The sequence below is a fragment of the Crocodylus siamensis genome, chromosome 2, assembly GCF_052110815.1.
Source record: "Crocodylus siamensis isolate JL-2025a chromosome 2, ASM5211081v1, whole genome shotgun sequence".
NCBI lineage: Eukaryota > Metazoa > Chordata > Crocodylia > Crocodylidae > Crocodylus > Crocodylus siamensis.
Genome location: NC_143396.1, coordinates 173,464,538 through 173,484,688, shown reverse-complemented (window position 1 = coordinate 173,484,688; position 20,151 = coordinate 173,464,538). Strand labels below are relative to the sequence as shown.

The window sequence follows — 20,151 nt, the reverse complement described above, 5'->3', positions numbered from 1 at the left end:
TGTATTTTGGAACTGGGGTAGGAATTCTCAACTTGCTTTTCCAGATGATCTGCTTACACGCTGAAGCACAAAAATCGAAGTATCCTTTTACCGTTTAGCTATTATGAAGAATTAAGAGGTGTTAGTACTCATATGAGGTGCCTGTAGATGTGCAGGATGCCTGCTCTGATGTGCTGTAATTACAGCACCTTGGAGCAGACTTAATTGAGTCTGCTGGAGCATGCTAATCAGCACGCTTCAGCAGCCTCGGCATCTCATGTATCCCATATCCCCATGCTTCAAAAAGTCAAAGCAGGTTTAGTTAAAGTGCCCCGCCACCATTTTGTAGCACAGGGAAGTGGCTCCCAAGAGCCGCTCTAATTAAAGTGCCACTCACTTCACCCCTAGAGCACATGTAAAGATGTCCATAATTATCCAGACCTTTTTCATTTTCAGTCAAAATAACCTAAGAAAGCAATGAGTTCCACTATGAGATAAAGTGAAAAAGAAAGAGGACAGGCCATTCAGTCTGGTGACTTTATGACATGCATGTGACACCAGCAGATCAATGGAGATGCATTTTTACCACTGAGTCACAATTTTCAGGACCTCATTTCCACATGAGAAACTAGATTCATAAGCAAAGCTACCACTGCAGTGTAATATTATTGGTGGGCACACCTTATTAGGAAAAAAAATCATGTTTGTTTGTCTCCTAGTGACTGTTCAGTCAACTGATGAATCTGTAATACTTTATGGGGTATAACCGTGATGGTCCAGGCCCATCTTCCTTCTTTCAGCAAAGATAACTCCTCACGTTCAAGGCTGTGTGGGAGCAATGTATTGCCAACAATAGTAAAAAGTTATAGGAGGAAGAAAATTTGTCTTACCTGTTGATCCCAAAAAGTATCTTTCCAGGACAGGACCATAGCCAATGGGATTTTTGTGGAGGTTGCTGATAATATATGGCTGGGATTTTGCATTCATGTTGTTTAGGGGCCAGCGCTGGGCACTTACACTTGCTCCTCCATACCAGGAGATATTGGTCATTGAGAAGCAATCCTGCAACCAAAAACGGATGACACTTAAAATTTAAGACTGCATACTCTTTGTGCCAGGGATGGGTTGGTAGACTGTCAAGAGCCCTCTTCCACTTATTTATGTGCTTACAAATGGATTGAGTTTAAGTAGCCTGAGCATGGAACCCTGCCAGTGGCTCACTGTGTGGCCCTGGCCAAGTCACAATATCGCTTGTGTCTCTGCCTCCCCACTGGTAACAGAAAGAACAATCCTTACCTCACAGGGGGATGACTAATGAATGAATGTTTGCATGGAGCTTTGAAGAGGCAGACTGCTATGGGAGTGCAAAGTATTATTATTTCAGTATTGCCAACTCCAAACATTCAGCATCATGAGATGCTTTTCCAAAAGAAGCATGAGCTTTAAAAATATTATGATTAAAATATGAGTATTATATAACAACACTGAATACTTCTGCACTTCCTTCTGGTATGTGAGCCTTTAGATGAAGGGATGGCTACCTTTTTGCTGCCCCAGGCTGCTGGTTGCAACCTAGCTCCTGGCACTGGCCGCAGATCCCCATGTTCTCTGGTGAGCAGCAGATACTGCAGAAGGAAGTGGGGACAAGGCAAGACTCTGGGGCTACAGCTGTGGAGGGAGCAAACTGAACCCAGCAGGCAGCAGAACATGGGGAATGCATCTTCTGCTGCTAAGGCTGGAGCTTGCTGCCGAGTTCCTGAACTGTTGCAGCCTGGATCCAGCCCACAAGCCATAGGTTGCTGACACCTGCACTTTAGCCACATTCAGGTTACCCTCCTCTGTGACACCTTAAATCACTTTTTAAAAACAAATAAATGAAACCTGAAATTCTACATAAATCACTGGCCTCCCAGAGCTGCGAGTTTACTAAAAATACAAAATGCTGCAAGACAATAAAAAAAAAAGTCACAAAACTTTTACTCCATTACTACTTTATGTACCACATGCATAACATGTCTTAAGAGCCTGGGTTTTTAATTGATAAAAAGCAGCCAGTTATTATTTTCCTTTCAATCCTCATGGTAGATGAATCATGTCTCCAGGATGCTGCTGGGAATTCACACACACATTGGGATGGCACAAGATTAGAGCCAAGATCTACCTTGTAGACTCAAAAAAAGGATTTTGGTCCAGATCCTTATGCCACAAGTTTGCTGACTTGCACTTCTACAGACATAATAGTTTCATAGTAGGTAGGGTCGGAAGGGACCTGAGCAGATCTTCAAGTCTGACCCCCTGCCCTGGGCAGGAAAGAGTACTGGGGTCAAACGACCCCAGCAAGGTGTCTATCTAGCCTCCTTTTAAAGACCCCCAGGGTAGGAGTGAGCACCACTTCCCTTAGAAGTTGGTTCCAGCTCCTAGCCACGCTAACTGTGAAGTAGTGTTTCCTGATGTCCAGCCTGAACCTACTCTCAGTCAACTTATGGCCATTATTCCTAGTTACTCCTGGTAGTGCTCAGGGGAACAGGGTCTCTCCCATTCCCTGCTGGTCCCCCTTGGTAAGTTCATAGACGGCCACTTCTCTTGTGGAGGCTGAACAGGTTCAGGTTCCATAGCCACTCCTCACAGGGTCTGCCCTGCTGCCCCAGTTTTGTTCAATATCTTCATCAATGACCTGGAAGATTTCACAGGGTGCACCCTCAGCAAGTTTGCAGATGACACCAAGCAGGGTGGAGTAGTAAATATGCTGGAGGGTAGGGCTAGGATTCAGAGAGACCTTGAGAAAACAGAGGTTTGAAACAAAAGAAATCTCATGAGGTTCAACAAGGACAAATGCAAACTCCTGCACTTAGGACAAAACAATCCCATGCACTGGTACAGGCTGGGAACTGACTGGCTAAGAAGAAGCTCTGCAAAAATGGACCTGGGGGTGACAGTGGACATAGTCTTAATATAATAAAGCACTAAAAATAAAAATAAGCCTTCATTCACCCAGACCAGTTCAGCACCAGAGAAGGCCTAGACCAGTGGTGCTGAACCTAACCAGCCCTGCAGACTGGATGAATGGCAAAGATCTGGTCCGTGGGCCTGATCTGACACAGGGTTAGTCTGGGGGCATGATCCAGTGTGCTGGCTCTGGTGGTAGAGCATTGGATCTGGCCATGGGGTAAGTCCGTATGCTGGCTTAGCCCTGGCTCCCCACATATTTGGAAATTTGACTGCAGGGGAGCTGTGGCAGCATTCAAAGCCATAACAATTAATGCTGTCACAGCTCCCCCTCTGCTAAATTTGCAGACCCCTGGGGAGCCCTTCATGGGCCAGATCCCCTCATATTATTATTATTACTAAGAAGACCCCATTTGAAAGTTACAGCTTTTAGATAAAGAAGATATTTCAGCATTTTCAGAGTGGCTTCATTTTGGCTGTAAGAAAGCATTAATTTTAAGCTTCTGCGCAGTTTGCAGGGTTTGTTCCAGCCAACATTTTCTACTGTCTGATGTAACACATCTGATGAAGTAGGTTGTCGCTGATGAAAACTCATGCCACTTTGAATCAGCTAGTCTCCAAGCCTGTCTGTCGACAAGCTCAGCATTTTCTAAACCATATTAACTGGTTTGTATCACAGTTAAAGTCAAATTTAAATTTAAATTAAGAGTTAACCGATGATCATTGTACAGCTCCTTAACAGACCCAATTCACTGCTGTTGGAAATAATGAGGAGGCAATAATAAGCCTGCTTAAACATTGCTACATTGTTGCAGTTATCTTAAGTGCTGTGCAAGACCTGATGTTTAGTCCCTGTGAGGTACTGTTGGCACATTTGACTTTGTACAGGTTTGATCCCGGATAGCTATGTTGTGTTGCAAAAACCCAATTAAGTTTCCCTTGAGGGGATTGGTATCCAGGTTGTAGCCGTATTGGTCTAGAGGAAAAGGCAATCAGGACTCATAGTAGAGATGATATCTTTTATTAGACCAATAAGATTTTTGCAAAAAGTTCTTTAATTGCAAGCTTTCAGGCACAAACACCCTTCACCAGGCACTGGAGAAAAGATTTTTTACAATTTTTTCTCCAATACCTAATGAAGGGTGTTTCTGCTTGAAAGCTTGCAATTAAAGACTTTTTTTTGCAAAAATCTTGTTGGTCTAATAAAAGATACTATCATTACTACCAGTCCTGATTGCCTTGAGGGGATTGATATTTGCTATGCTTATCTGAGTTCCTAAGGATTGCTTTTCCTAAAAGCAACCCCTCATATACCTGCTAATTAATAAAGTTTAACTTGCCTAATTTGGACTGCCCTAGTCCTCATTAATTTTAATTCTCATTCAGTTAGTTAAATTAGTTAATTTGGACTGGAGCCAATTTTAATTTGGACTACAGACATCCACATGTATATAGTGATAGTTGTAGTCCAGATTAAACCTAGAAAAACGTAACAGCTATAAATGCCCCAAGTTGCCAACCTGCCCTACCTTCTTCCTGTCTTCAGGATAACATGTCTTACTACCTCTAGCACCTGGTGAATTTGGGAGAGCAATTTGAGAGCCTTGATTTTCAAAGGACAGTTACTCAGCATTTTCTGAAAAGAAAAAAAAATAGAAGAAGAAAAGAGTTCTCCATAATCACTAGTCACTTTAGAAAATCCTGGCCACAATTTGGTAATCCTGGAAGAAATACTACACAGTTGGAATTGTTAACATTTGTTTAACATAGGGCATCTACCCTGGTTCAAAATATCTAACCAAGAAAATTAAAATTTAGAAAGTTTTATAAAATGAGAACATTATATTACAGAAAATTAAAACTTCCCTTAAACTCATTGGTTTAAATGAAAGGGAGTTAACATGTTTCATAAAGCTAGAAAAAAAAGGTTACATGAAATCCAGCTTTCACATTCAGTATTTTGAAGTCTTGTTAAATTGTACAAGATTTTGTACCCCTGCAGTACCTCATTGACCTACATCAGCTTTATAATTAGAGCTGCTAGTGGAATGATACTTTGATTTATTTCTTGTTTGTGTTAATGCTACTCTGTGCCATTAGGCACTTAAATACCAGACTGAGCAAAATATAAATGCCTATATAACAACATTTGAGTCCTCATATGCCCCAGGACTTTGTACTTTCTTGGAAATGAGCAGAATTAGAGTTAAAGATACAAGACTATATCTAGTTTCTCCTTTTAACTGGTATACCCTACAAGACTCTGCCCCTGATTCATACCATACCAACTTACCATCCAGTACCTCCTTTTCTCTCCTACCTCCTTTTATCACAGATAACCTAGATCAAGTCCAAGCAGAAGCAAGAAGATAACCTTGTAAGTGGCCTTTTTTTTCTTTCTGGCATAAGATAAACTGCTTATTGATCACAAGATCAACCACTTGCATGCTTCAGAAACTTGGGGCATTTGCACATCTCCAGGAAGCTTGTTCTGACACACTGGAAATCCAGTGCATCAGACAGATTAATTGAGTCTGCTGGCACACATAAATTGATGCACTCTGGCAACCTCATGCGTCACATGCATCAGTGGTTCAGTGCACCCCTGTGCTGAGAAAATGGCAGTGGTGCACTTTGAACTAAAATTTGATGTGCTTTAGTTCAAAGCACACCACCGCCATTTTCTCAGCATGGAGGCATGCTGCGCTGCTGGTACATGTGACACTTGGATGCTTTTAATTAGCATGGCTCACTCATTAAAAGTGCCTGGCACCACATCAGGGACACATGAAAAAATGCCCTTGCTCTTGAAGAATTGGACAGCCATTTACATCTAGTTCCTAGCAACATCGTTGGATGCAGGAGCTGCACTCCAATGCCTTCCAAAATGACCAGTGATAATACTCTTCTGCTTCTATTAAATTAACATCCACCCTTGCTGCACATGAGATAATAGGCACTTTTCCTTTTGAAGACCAAATTTAGGGCTTTGAGGAATCTGGAACAATTTCTGCTCTAAAATCTTGAAACTTCACTGAGCTTCTCTGGGTTTCCATTTGTGGAAAAGCAGGTGGAATTTGGCCCAAAGCTCTATGCAATATTAACCATTATTTTTCATCTCCAGGTTTAATAGTTCTCTATAATTTTATGTCATCAGAACTGAACCTTCCAATCTATAGGTGACTTGTGCCTCCTGAGCCAGGGGAGGCACTTGCCCTTCCAGTGGCCAGTCAGCGACGGGGGTTCCCCCCCACCCAGTTGGCACGATCAGCCTCAGGGATCACTTTTTCTGGTGCCCCTACTCCCCAGCCAGAACTCTTGGGGGGGAGGAGGCAACAGCACTCTTGCCTGCCCTCCTTGCCCATCACCTAAACAGAGAACGCTGGCTGTCAAGGGGTGCACCAGCGCTCTCAGGGGGTGCATGTGCACCCCTTACGTGTTGCCACTGTTCCAATCTGTCCTTAAATGTGAAGGAAGTGGAATATATTCCTCCAGACTCCATCCAGCTGACTGAGGATTTATTCCTGCTTTGGTTGAAGTCCACAAGAGTGAGCCATTGACTGCAATGGGAACAGGACTGGGCCATGGAATTGCCAAAGACTGAGAACCAAGTGAAGACTCTTTCCATAGGAACTGAATCAGATTTAGAGACGCTGCTATTCATTTTTCTTACCTGAGAATTTGGCCTTCATTTCTTTTTTAATCTAAGAATTGTGTGCAGTAGTAAAGGTAACTCCCTTCCTCAGGGCTGATGATGACATCAACAGGAAACTGTCAGCCAATCAATGCTCAGATCATCCCTGATACTAGCTCAATTGGATTCAGCATGAGAAACACATAGATGCTTTGTCCTATGGCTTGGAGGAGTTTTACAACAATATGAAGAAGCTGACCTTTGGGCTCCTTTATTGCCTTTGTGTCAAGTGCACTTGCTTCACCTGAAACTTGATATGCATGAATAGAAAAAGAAGCAGTAGCAGTTACATGGACATGTGAGCAACTCAGAACTTTTCTCATTGGCCTGACTTTTATTTTACAAACAGATCATAAGCCATGTGGGTCCCTGTTAGGAGACAAAACTCTTGACGAACTTCCACCAAGAATCCAGAGATCTTACCTCAGGAGGCGAAATTCACTTACCATATTGTCCACATTCCTGGAAAAGAGTTACACACACACCATTACAGACACCACTGTCTCTGCAAAAACTCTGCCAAGAGTGAGATGTTGAAGTTTATGTGGACCTTATTGCAGCAAGGATACATATGTGGATCCAGGAAGCTCAGGAAGCTGATACTTCCTGTCAAACGATAAAGAAGTACCGCTTAGAAGAATGGCCTCAAGTAAGATTCAAAGACTGGAGTTGGTACCAACAAGAAAAATTCCATGTTGTCAGGGATTTAGTCATGTTCCACAACAGAGTACTGCTACCGTCTCCTCTAGGGCAGAAGATCCTAGAGAAGATTCACGAACCTCATCAGGGTACTCCAAACCAGGGCTCATCAGACAGTTTGGTAGCCCCTATATCAGTGATGACGTACCAAACTGGGTGGCTCATTGTAAGATTTGTGCTCAACACTACAGCCATGCCTTATGACTGAATTACCAGATTATCCATGGCAGATGGTGGGGACTGACTTACTGACCTGGAAGGGTTCTTTTTACCTCATTGTTATTGACTATTACTCCCATTACTTGGAGATGACACAGTGCAGAACACCACAACTGAGAGAGTTATAACAGTACTGAAGAGCATATATGCACGTTATGGCATACCCTTGGTTTTAAGAATAGAAAATGGTCCACAGTTTTCTCGAGCTGCATTTAAGCAGTTTGCAGCCCAGTATGATTTTCAGCATATCACCAGCAGTCCACATTTCCCACATAGTAAAAAGGAAGCAGAATGTGCAGTGTAGACTGTGAAGAATTTGCCTTAGAAGAATGAAGATCTCTATAAGGCTTTCCTGATATACTGTTCAACAACAGTCGAGCATGGATAGAGTCCAGCTGAGTTGCTTATGAGTCACTGACTCCGTACAACTCTACCAACTATGACAAATGATTTGGTTCCAAAACTTGTTGATGCACAGAAGTTTCATGAGAAAAACAATCTGGTAAAGGACTGTCAGAGACAGACTTATAACACAAGGCATGCCTCAAGAAATGTACCTGCTCTTTCTGCACAGCAAGACATTTGAATTCCAAATGCAGAAGTACAAGGCAGTGTCCAGGCCAGGGTGGATATCCCTTGTTCATATTGGGTGGAGACACCTAGAGATCTTCTCCATAGGAACTGAGATCATCTCTATCGCATTCCACCTGTTTACTACACTAGGGCAAGACGTGCATCGGTTCCACCAAATAGATTAATTTGTGAACCTGCCCACTTTTAATAAAAAGGCTTCTTGATGTTTCTGTTTTGATTATTCTCTTTTTGTATGGAAGTGAGTGGTAGACTCACAAGAGAATGATGTGCCTGTGACCTCTCCTCTCAAGATGATTTTGCAGTTCTTTGGAAATCCTTCACGTTTCTCCTGAGAAAGGGGGACGTAATAGTAAGGGTTAACTTCCATCCTGAGGGCTGTCATGATGACATCAACAGGAAGTTGTCAGCTGTGTGTGTGTGTGTGTGTGTGTGTGTGTGTGTGTGTGTTACCAGGTGCAATAAAGTCCTTTTGAGAGCAAAAGGTCTCTTGGCCTTTTCCTGAGCTATAGGATAGCACATTAAGCAGTACTCAGCATAATAAAACACAGGCTTAGTGATTTCACTTTAAGATTTTCAGGCAGACATGTGATAATAAATAACTCTGAAGATAATCCTAATGTTGGCTTCTTACTGTAATCCACTTGAAAAGGACTTTCTCAGAATTTGAAAGCCTCTCCCCCTTCAGAAATTCCACATGATATAACATGGCTGGCCAGGTCTATTTTATGTTGACATTGGTAAAGGTAGACCTGCATGCTTCAAATTACATGTATTAATACCATTTTTGTTTCATAGTTAAAGTTTTGATCAAAGAACCATCTTCCCAGTCCCCTTGACCCTTCTACTGGAAGACAAGTTGCTCAATACTACTTGAGGATGACACCAGGCCAGAGAATGTGCTGATTCAGCAAAGCTGTTGTTTAGGAGAGCTCTGTGACTCGTCTCTCATTCTCTGGAGGGACGAGAAAGTGTGCACCACTCCTGTGTGGGTGGGCAATAAGAGCAGGATCTTCAATTTCCACAGGATCTTTAGTTATTTCAGTTTAATTGTGCCAACAGCTGGTCAGGATAGCACAAAGACTTGGGGGTCATCACTGACCACAAGATGAACATGAGCCTCCAATGCGATGCTGCGGCTAGTAAAGCGACCACAATGCTGGCGTGCATCCATAGATGCTTCTCGAGCAAATCCCGGGACGTCATTCTCCCCTTGTACTCGGCCTTAGTGAGGCTGCAGCTGGAGTACTGCATGCAGTTTTGGGCTCCACAATTCAGAAAGGATGTGGAGAAGCTTGAAAGAGTCCAGAGGAGAGCCACGCGCATGATCAGAGGTCAGGAAAACAGATCTTACGATGACAGGCTGAGAGCCATGGGACTCTTTCGCCTGGAAAAGCGCAGGCTCAGGGGTGATCTGATGGCCACCTACAAGTTTATCAGGGGTGACCACCAGGATTTGGGGGAACATTTGTTCACCAGAGCGCCCCATGGGATGACGAGGTCGAACGGTCACAAACTCCTGCAAGACCGTTTCAGGCTGGACATAAGGAAGAATTTCTTTACTGTCCGAGCCCCCAAGGTCTGGAACAGTCTGCCAGCGGAGGTGGTTCAAGCGCCTACATTGAACACCTTCAAGAGTAAATTGGATGCTTATCTTGCTGGGATCCTATGACCCCAGCTGACTTCCTGCCCTTTGGGCAGGGGGCTGGACTCGGTCTCCCGAGGTCCCTTCCAGCCCTAATGTCTATGAAATCTATGAAAGAAGCTGCAGTCACTTTTGCAGCCTGTTTCCTGTTGAAGTGGGGCAAAGGGACTGCTTTGTGAGCCTGTACTCTAAACCTGGTTAGGATTTGTGGTTTTGCTTCCTTAATCCAACCATGCTTCACACACAGAGCCCAATGATGCAGGTACAAGGAAGGCTACCTTACTTGTCTGCCCTAAAATACCTCTCATTCCATTTCAATTTCATGTTAGAAAAGTGACCGTGACAGAAGCTAGAGAAGTCCAAACATTTCCATAAGAATTCTGAAAGAACCTCACAAAATACAAGAAGAACCAGCAATTGTAAATTAGGATACCCTAAGCACAAGGCCCCCCACAATGTATTATAAGAATGCATATTACTGGAGAATCTTATATTTTGGTAGCCCATCACTTCCTATTCCAAAGAATTCTTGTGACCTTTTCTGTAAGAAACCTTAACATCATCACCATTTGTAGTAGACCTTTTATATTCAGGCCTTCAAATTCCTTTTTGTGTAAAACTATACCTATTTTTTATCTCATGAGATTCCACTAAAATTTGGTTGTGATACTGTGACAGCTGTATATGTTGCAGGGCTTGCTACCCCTGCCCTGAACTTGTCTGCCTACTGGCAGTGACAGGGTGGACCTCGGCTTTGGATCACCTGGTCTGACAGGAAGTTGGTCTTATGTTTTCTCGCCTGCCATGACTTTGATGAAATATATTCCAGGAGGCACTGCCTGCGGTGATCCTGCCTGGTCTCGATCCCTGTTTCTTCTGTGGGGCTCCAAACCTCCCCTTTACCCCAGCCTAGGCTCTCCAGATGGTACTCGCAAAACTCTTCTGCAGCCAGGTCACAGTACTCCCTGAAGCAGCACAGATGTGGGTTGCTGGGGCAACCAGGCTGGTCACATGACCAAAAAGGGGCAGGGCCAGGCCCTTATAAACAGCTAGGCCAAAGCCTACCTAGCAGTTCCCTTCTGGCAGCTGCAGGAGCTCTGCAGGAGAGCTGAGCAGGCTGGGTGGAGGGTTGCTGCCTCACCATGCAGACCGGCTGCAATGATGCAGGGGAGAGAACGCTAGAAGAGGCCATGACTAAAGAGCCTAGTGAGTGCAAGCTTTGGGTTATAAGCTGGTAGGCTTCTTGTTTATGTTGCAGCTGCTTGGCTCATGGTTTTTGTTATGGTTAAACCGGAGGACTGGGTAAGGCTGTAGGGGTGTGAGGAGGCCTCACGGGAGCTCCCCAATAATCTGGGGGTTCCTGGTGCCCAGCAGGGCACAGCTAGCAGTGCCAGGTGGGCACAGCTGTTTGCGCCAGTGGCGCACGTATCGAGGGGTGTGGACCCCACCCTGTGGGGCGAGACTAGAAAGAAGCCCTATCAGGGCAAAGGACCAAGATGGCGGTCCTGGGGGCCAGGCACGGCTGTGGCCACCTGAGCCCCAACCAGGGTAGGACCAGCAGAGAGTGCCGGAGGGCTCCACAGTCCTGGGGACTCTAGTGCCACAGTGGGCATGGCAAGCGAGCGCCGTAGAGGCGCTCAGCGTATAGGGGTTGAGATCCCAGCCCGCGAGGGTGGTATTTTGCCCAGTGGGGCACAGCAAGCGGTGCCAGTGGGGCACAGCTGTTTGCGCCGGAGAGGCGCGGTGTGCGGGGTTTCAGACCCCAGCCTGTGAGGGCGGTATTCTGCCCAGTGGGGCAAACGACCCAGAAAAGGGGTCAAGGGGCCAGGCATGGCTGTGGCCACCTGAGCCCCAAGCACGGGAAACACGCGGCATAGGCCCCAGAGAGGGGGCAACGGGCGCAAGAGGCACGGCAGAGGCCCCAGAGAGGGGGCAACGGGCTCGAGAGGTGCGGCAGAGGCCCCAGAGGGGGCCAGGTAAGGCTCAGGCCACCTGAGCCTGAGTGGAAGAGTACTGCTAGCGGGCCCGGGAGGGCCAGCAAGTGCAGGGGCGCCAGACAAGGGGCACCGGGTGTGAGACAAGCCCAGGGGCGCCAGAGAGGGGCGCCAAAGGGCAAGGACCCAAGAACGTCCGGGAACAACTGCGAGGCTTGGGGCATGCTGAAGGGGAGGCAGGAGGCACACATTGCCCATAAGGCTGGGAGTGTTGGGGGCACTTGGAACGGAGGTAATACCAGCGCTGTGTCAAGGTGGAAGTAGGCAGCCTCCCTTACTGAACTTTATAAGATCAAAGACGTGGTGGGCAAGAAGAAGGTGCTGGATCACCTTATTTGACACGGCAAGGGGCGCTAGTGAGCTCACGGCCGCTCGCAGGCCCCACTCCGTGACAGTCTTATTTGGCCCTCTACCCCCAGGTGACCTTTGGTATCAATTATGTACACCTTCCAGGTGCTGGTCTTGGGCTGTGCTCAAATATCAAAAGAAAAGGCAAAAAACCCAAAGAAAACCCCAGCTGCTCTCAGCCTTCTTGCTGGGCTCCATCCATGTCGCCTTTACCTGGGATCAGGTTCTCAACATTCCAATCGCAATGATCAAGAAAATCCCTTAGTCCAGTCCTTGTTATGTGCCGGCCTGCCCTGCACCCCTATGAACATTCACAGTCTCCTGGGGGTCTCCCCCATGTGCAGGAAGTTTCTACCTGTGACTGTAGTTTTCTCTCAGGCCCTCCTCCAGATCCTCTGTTGAAAACTCCACTCTGGAGATTATCACAGGCCTTGTGGACTCCCTCTCTCCAGATCCTCAGCTGCAGCTCTGCCAGCCCCTCCGCCTACCTCCTGCTTAGAGTCACTCTGGCAGCTTTCCTCAGGCACAGTCCACAGCCCTTGCCTGCCAGGACATTCAGCCGCTCCTCTCTCCCTGTGGCCTGCAGGGGACTGACCCCTCTCTGTGGCCAGAAATACCTTTGGGCAACCTCCCTCCTCCAATCCTGAGCGAGATGCTGATCCGGAAGTGGGGTGGGTATTTTCCTTCCCTTCCGATCTCCAGCTGCAGCCCTGCCGGCCATGCTGTGAGTTTTGTCTTACTCTTTCACAGATACAAAATCTTAAAAAACCCAACCCATCACCATTTCCATTTGCTTACTTGGGTGCCAAGGGAAGTGCTAGGAGCCTACTAAAAGTACTGAGCATTCCCAATATGGCTTTAGGCTGCTGCCAAAATCCTGGTGGCAGCAGCAGCAGCAGCACTATCATATAATGCATTGGAAGACCAAGGGAACACCCAAGGCAGCCGTAGCAGCTCATGTGAAGAGTGTCCTTCTTTAGCTAATCACTGGAACCCAGCAGAGGTCCCCAGTGTTTCATTTGTACTTATACACATGGATACCATCAGGAGCAGGAACACCCCTATGTTCAGACAAGAGAGGACGGGGGGGGGAACAGATACCATATTTTCCTCACATATAACACAGACTTTCCTCCAAAAATCAGTCCCCCAAAATTGGATTGCATGCAGTAAGTGCGGAAGCTGATTTTTTTGCCTGAGGCAGAAATACCCTTCTTTGATCTCTGCTCCACAGTACAACAGCTCTGGTATTACTATTCAGACAGCTGAGGGAGTTCATATGCCCTTGCAGCTTCAAATAAAGGGACCTTCACAGGTGCACAAGGAACCTTCACAGGTGTGAATCATCTCTGCTTTTAATGGTCATTCCACCAATCAAGCTCACTTTTCTTAGGGCAGTTTTGCTGTCCTATAAAGCTTCTGATCTCTACTCCTATTATACAACTCTAACTCTTTTCAAGATCATAAGTCTAGCCATGGAGAGCAGTCTTCAGCAGCAGCTAGGGTTTTAGTTAAGCAGGAAAGGGAGGATAAGCAGCTGAAGATTAGGCTCTATCTTTGCTGTCTGCAGCCATAACTCTGGGGAAAAAAAACCCTCCTAATGTCTTTCAAAAACAAAGTCTGTATTATATTTGGGGGTGTGGTATGTGCAAGAATGTATAGTAGATATGAGCTGGCAACTGCCCTCAGCACACAGTATACATCAGGAAAGACCAGTTTCTCACTTTGGGGGCAACACCTGCGAAACACCCTGAAAAACAGCCCTCTTCTATAATTTCCTAATGTTCTAACCCTATAGCTCAAATGGTTACAATGCTGCAATGCTGAAAGCCTAGGGATTCAACTCCTGTTGAAGTTTTATGATCCTGGGTGCATCTCCACATGCACTTCACTCTGACACTGACTAATTAGCTCTACAGTAAAGTATCACCATCTACATGTGCACCCATATTAGGGCACAGTAAATTAACTCTACTGTAGGATAATATTGTCCAGGACAAGTACTATCTTACAGCAGACTAGTTACATACACTGAAATGCATAGGTAGAGAGTGGCTGGGGCTGGCAGGGGCACAAGGGTGCAACAGTGTGGGGGCTGCTTGCTGGCTAACCCCTGTGCCTGCTGGCTAACCCCTGGACTGTAGCACCCTCATGCCCCTACCATCCCCTCCACAGCACATTGATCTAGGGTGGAGCAGCTTCCCCCTCACCTCCCTGGCTCCTTGCCAGATCAGGGCTGCTCTGCCACAGCTCAGCATGCCACAGTCCCAGGCATACATGTAAACGCTGCACCTGGGAAAAATAAACGCTAGCACAAACTGCCCTGGGGTTTATTGCTACTTGCCAAGTACATACATAGATGTATCCACAGGGAGTAGGTTAGATGCACACACCACAATTAGATGAAAATAATTAAAAACAAAAATTAAATGCACACAAAAAGCAATTAAATGAACACAAGGAGAAGTTCTTAGGTTGCTAAGTGAAGCACATGAAAGTTAGGAAATGCCAGAATGAAAATTACAAAAGTAATCTTAAGTCAGACCTGCATTATGGTACAATTCTTGATTATATGATCATGCGTTTGATTTTCTCCTTGCCAGAGAATGCCTGCTTCATTCAGCATGTAAGATAGATGCACAAGGAACCAGAATAAAGACTGCATGGTCAATCAAAAATCTGAGTGTTCCTAAGTTTATAGCACTTGACTTTGCAACATCAATAATATTCTTTTAAAATAAATATCTGGGGGCATGTCTACATATGCAATTAATGCTATTTGGCTCTACCTCACTGCAAATTCACTACCTGCATATGCAGGTAGTAAATTTACTGCTCAGTAAACTAATTTACTGTGCAGTGAGTGCCCTCATGTGCCGATGGTGATGCTTTATTGCACAGTAAAGTGTCTCATGTAGACACAGCCCGTGTGGAGGAGAGGGTTGAATTTTGCAATTTCTTTCTTCTTTTTTTCCAGCAACACATTCTCTTCCATGGCAGGTTAGTAAGGGAAGACTGAAGAGAGTAGTGTGAGTGTTTCAGGGCTTCCGCTGCAAAATCTGCTAAATATTTCAACCAGTTCCATAAATTATCTTCTGAAGTGTCACTAGAAACAGAATGCAGGCAGCAAAGCATAAAATGTGAGATTTGGTTTCTTCTGTAAGTATACGTCTTCACGCATCCTGAGGGGAGCTGCTACTGATTCATCCATACTACATCTTCATGAATTTCCTCATTAACTTTCTCCTCTCTACAAATAAACCCCCAAGCTTCAAACCGCAATAAAAGGTGTTACTTCTCAGCAAGACAAATACATACATGCTTGGAAAGTCCAATTTGGTGACAGGACAAGTTACAAAGTCCCCCTAGAACATTTTTTTCAGACAAAGTAAGCAAACTGCTACTCCATGACACAAAACAGTCAAAGATGGACCAGGCAGTACAGAGACTGACATGATATTTTAACCCCTTGCCTCCAGTTTCCTAACTCATTTAAAGACAATGAATTCTGTTGTTATTTCACTTCAAATAGTCTTATTGTGTTAGCTCTTTCTAAGCTTTCTCTGTCAGCCAAGGAATAGGATCAGCAAGACTTAACTTCCCACATGATTTCTAATTCTTATGAAATAAGTATGAAGCTTGCTGGACACCTTGATGAAAGCCCAGATGCATTTCCAGGAACACTGGGGATTTGGGATTGTACAAGATTAAGCAGCTAGTCTCACTCATGCCCCAAACTTTTAAAGAGGGAGACCCTCCGGTTTGTGTCTCTGGGAGGCCTCTTTTAGGCTGATATATGCAGAGGTGAGGAGGCAGAGGAAACAAAAATGAGCTGTTTCCCATGGGCAGCTTCAGGTTGTTTCTACTACAATAAAGAAACAACTGAGAATGTGTGAAAAACAGGAACTACCTGCTAGACAACAGGTGACCAACCTACGGCAGGTGTGCTACAAGTGGCATGGCAGCCTTTCGGTGTGCCACATGGCAGATCAGGGAGAGCACAGGCAGCACATGGAGCAGAAGCCAGAGCACCAGATCAGGCATAGAGCACAGGGCAGGAAGCAGAAAGCAGAGCTGCAGGTTGGGCAGGGGAAGGGGCATGGGGCTTAATTTGTGGCATACCTGTCAAAAAGGTTGGCTCCCACTGTATTAGATCACTGTGACTAAATCCCAGCCCCAAGCACTTTATTCTACATGGACTTGATTCTCTAGCTGGTGTCGACTAGACTGAGGCCAGTGCAGCTATGTCGAACAACTCAGCGGAGAATCTGGCTCTTTGCAGGATGCAATCAAAACAATACGGACGCATGCTTTGCTAAGCTGTTTCTATTGCTGTTTGCAGTTAGAGTGCAGGAGGATTTACTGCTGTCACCCAGGGCACCAATCAGTGGTTTTAAGCTGCAAGGCATTTTATTTTTATTTGCTGGTGTTAATGCCTTAGCCTAAGGAGACAATTTGGTGCAAAGTCTCAGTGCAGCCAGAAAAGTGAGGCAGCCAGAAACAACAATTATAATTCATCCTTTGTTTTGTTAAAAGGACACCTACAGCCAATTAATTTGCTGGATTCTCTATCTGAGAAAGCCTTTCATTTCAGTTTCCTTTTTATCCTCTCGTGCTGGCTCCAACACTGGAGGTCAGAGTCCCTTCACATTTCACCCTGCTTAATCTGTTCCACATTTTGTAAAAGCATTCCCCGTCCCTCCCTGATGACTGGCTCTGAACCTGGTAATGGATTGGCTTCCAGCAAGGTCAGCAGGAGGTGGGTGCTCTCAGCACCTTGATGGACCAGGCTCCCATTCCCTATAATTTTTTTTGGAGCATCCCTGAGTATTTGAGTCCTGTTTTATTCTGAGCAATTTCCTGCCACAGGAGAAAGAGAATAATTAGTCTCCTGATAAAAAACATGCTTATTTGTAGGTCTGCTTCCTCTCAGTTACTCTCAGTGACTGAGCCTATACGTCAGGAGAAAGCTCTGAATCTTTGAACTCTGGAAATGTTTAACTTCAGTATACGATTTCTTTTTTGGTCTGGGTACCACAGAGTGGCAATTGCTGCTGCAGACATAGGTCAAATCTTTCCCTGTGCTTAAGTTAGATGTTTTTCTGATGTAGAGACCCAATATGTTAAAGCAGAAGTCCAGCTGAAGTAAATCATGAGAGTGCACTTGACTTCGAAAGGGTCACATTATTTATGCCTGCTTAAAAACTGAACCGTTCTCACCATTTCCAGTCTCCCCCAGATCACATTTTCCAGTGGTTCTTTTTCACTTGGAAAACTGTGCTCCCTGCCCTACTTATCACCTTGACTGTGTAGATCTGAAATGTATTTCTTTCAGGGTTGGCACATAAGCAAAATTAATCAAAGTCTGCGTGTGCACTGCACTAAACAGTTACATTGAGAATGATTCCTCACATCAACGTGTATTTTAAATGGAGAGTTACTATACAACTAAAAAAAAAGCTATCCGTTTATGCAACCTTTGTAGGTAGCAGGGCAGTGATTCACAAGGATTTTAACAACTTTCACTGCTGGCACCTGAGGTATTAAGAGACGGGAAAGTCTCCTGCTAGGCTACCATAAGCTAGTCAATTCTTTTCTTCCCTTTTATAAACATTGTTAAAGCAAAATATTCTTTAATCATGGGATGAATGCACTTATCAACACAAAGATGTCTTCCAAATTTTAGCCCAACCAGTGTAGCAACTTCTGAGGTCCGGCACAGCCAAGAATTTCAGGGTTCGTGCCAATACGGAGTGAATATTTATTTTAAGAAATCCCTTTTAGCTCCAAATAGAGGTATGGCTTGCAAGTCATTGGAATAAATCTATTGTGCCTGTGGTTAGGAATTACCTTTGCTAGCTTCTTGTTTCCATCCACCATTGTCAATTCATATATTTATTTATTCAGTCTCTAAGTTAAAGCGGCTCTCCTGCCATCTCATTAACAAAGCAGCCTTGTGGCAAAGAAACTATGGTGGTTTAATATTTTGGGTTATGTGATTTCATTCTACCAGTACATTTTTATGGGATGCTGTAGCTCCCTGCATGTTTGGGACTGTTTGTCTGTCTAGAATTGTGTAAGATCACCCATCATTATGGCATCCAAGTGCCTCCACAAAAAGTAAACACGAAAGTCTCGCTCTCTCTGTCCTGTCAGCAGGGACAAGCTTAATGCTATTGTTAGGATGCTGGGGTGGGAATAGTATAATAAACATACGGAGCTTCTGCTAGTGTGTCAGTCGTTGCAGCTGCATTCAGCCGCCCCCCCTCCAGACTGATGCAGATTTCCATCAGGATCAAGCCCAGAGAATGCCGGAATACATTAGAAACAAATAGACTTATTATTGTATGAAAAAGCCCGAGCCTCATTACCTTCAGTGTAACTTCGCAGTGCAGAGGTATCCAGTGGATGCTGTAGCACTCCGTGCCAACAGAGAGACCAGGTTCAAAGGAAATCTTCAGGTCTGCTGTAACATCCCAGGTGTAGCAGAACTCTGTTTTGTTAAGCCAGCATAAGTTCTTCACAAAAGGCAGCTCCATGTCAGGAAAGTTGCCCACATCAATCTCCACCACAGTCTTCTCCTCACTCAGGGTCTGCAGGATAAGGGAGTGGGACCGTCGCTCCCAGATGAGACCACTGGTGCTCCCTCTCAAGATCCAGTTCTTGTTCGGCTGGTCCACCACTTGCCAATAAATAATCCCAATGGTCATCACAAAGAAGACAGCCACTCCAAGGCAGGCGATAGCTCCCTTCCAGGTCTCATTCATCTCCTTAAACCCAGAGTCCCAGGTCACCTCTGGGATAGGACTCGGATTCCTGGGACGAGCGTGGGGCATTTTACACAAAGTAACTAGAAGTGATTTAGCAAGGAAGTGCTTCTGCTCCAAGGCACCGAGCTCTTTTGCTCTCTCACAACTCCATGGGAAACTCTCTAACTTTGAGTACTTCCCTCCCCTGCAAAAATAATGATCATGTCTCCCCCCTCCTAGATAGGAAAAAAGGTAAAAGAAAAGAAAAGAAAACCCTCCTAAAAGCTCTCCACCACTCACCTCATGTTGCTAAAGGGAACTAAGCTGGGGAAGTTATTCTAGTCTGCTCTGCACTAGCTGTGGACAGGGAGAGTGCCTGCAAAATATAGCTGCGAATGTGTGCTGTCAGATCCATCCCCCCTGCCAGATTTGTCCCAGGTGCTTGAGCTGTGACGTTTCTCTGGCATGTCAGACTGTGCCTAATCAGGAACACTGTCCGTGGCCCCATAGAAACAAATGTGCCTTGAAAAGCCTGGATTCTGTAGCAGAGTTCAATTGTCAGCAAAGGGGGAGTGGGCAGCGGCCAGACAGAGAGAAAGGCTGGGTTCTGGTCTGCACTCAGCCTGGGATTCAGGTTCACAAAACAGCGCTAAAAGGGAGCATATGATGCAGATGGATAATTGGTCAATTCAAAAACAAGGAGAGAGTCCCCAAAGCGAGAGTCACTCTTGAAGGGAGTCCTACAAGTTTAGTGCCCACTTTAAAATTCCTCATATAAAGGAGAGTGAAGTTAAACTACCTGTTGGGTAGAAAAGAAGTAAGATTTAATTTCAAGCATTATTTCATGCAGAATCTTAAGTAAAAGAAGTGTGTGTTTTAGAGTAAGTACATGCCCTTTGTTTTTCTACTCTTAAGACAGGGACAGAGAAAAGCCCACATCAGTCACATCTGCTCAGGTTCAAGTGAGACAGGTATACCTGGAACGGCAGCCGCCAGAATTTGGCCTTGTCTACATGTATTTGCCAGTGGCAACAAGACAGCAGTTGAACTGCCTACCTGCCAGAGCACAGATGCATCTATGTGCTTCTGGCAGCTCCTCACAGCACCACTGTAGCAGCTGTGCTGCCAGAGCATGAAGTACAGCCCAGAAAGGCACCAGTTGCTGACAGGACCCTTGCAAATGTCTACCCATACCTTTTCCTAGCTCCTGGGCAGCAGTAGATGTAGTTCACTTGGCAGAGGTGATGTAACTGCTGGTGGAAAGGTGCGTGGGTTTAGCAAAAGTGC

At 45.3% G+C, this 20,151-nt stretch overlaps 1 protein-coding gene across 3 annotated transcripts in view; it reads right to left on the bottom strand.

The window, feature by feature from the left end:
• The window catches only part of LOC149871347 (SITS-binding protein-like), a 97,380-nt gene extending 77,991 nt beyond the window's left edge, over positions 1-19,389 (bottom strand). Inside the window, exons 1-2 of one of the 3 annotated variants that reach the window (XM_090032345.1) lie at positions 18,487-19,389; positions 870-1,041 (exon numbers count right to left, since the gene is read on the bottom strand). In XM_090032345.1, coding sequence (XP_089888471.1) covers positions 870-1,041; positions 18,487-18,951 — 637 coding nt within the window. In that variant the 5' untranslated portion in view covers positions 18,952-19,389. The remainder of the gene's footprint in view (positions 1-869; positions 1,042-18,486) is intronic. The other 2 variants (XM_090032344.1, XM_090032347.1) reach the window with 2 other exon arrangements.
• Positions 19,390-20,151: the final 762 nt, after the last annotated feature.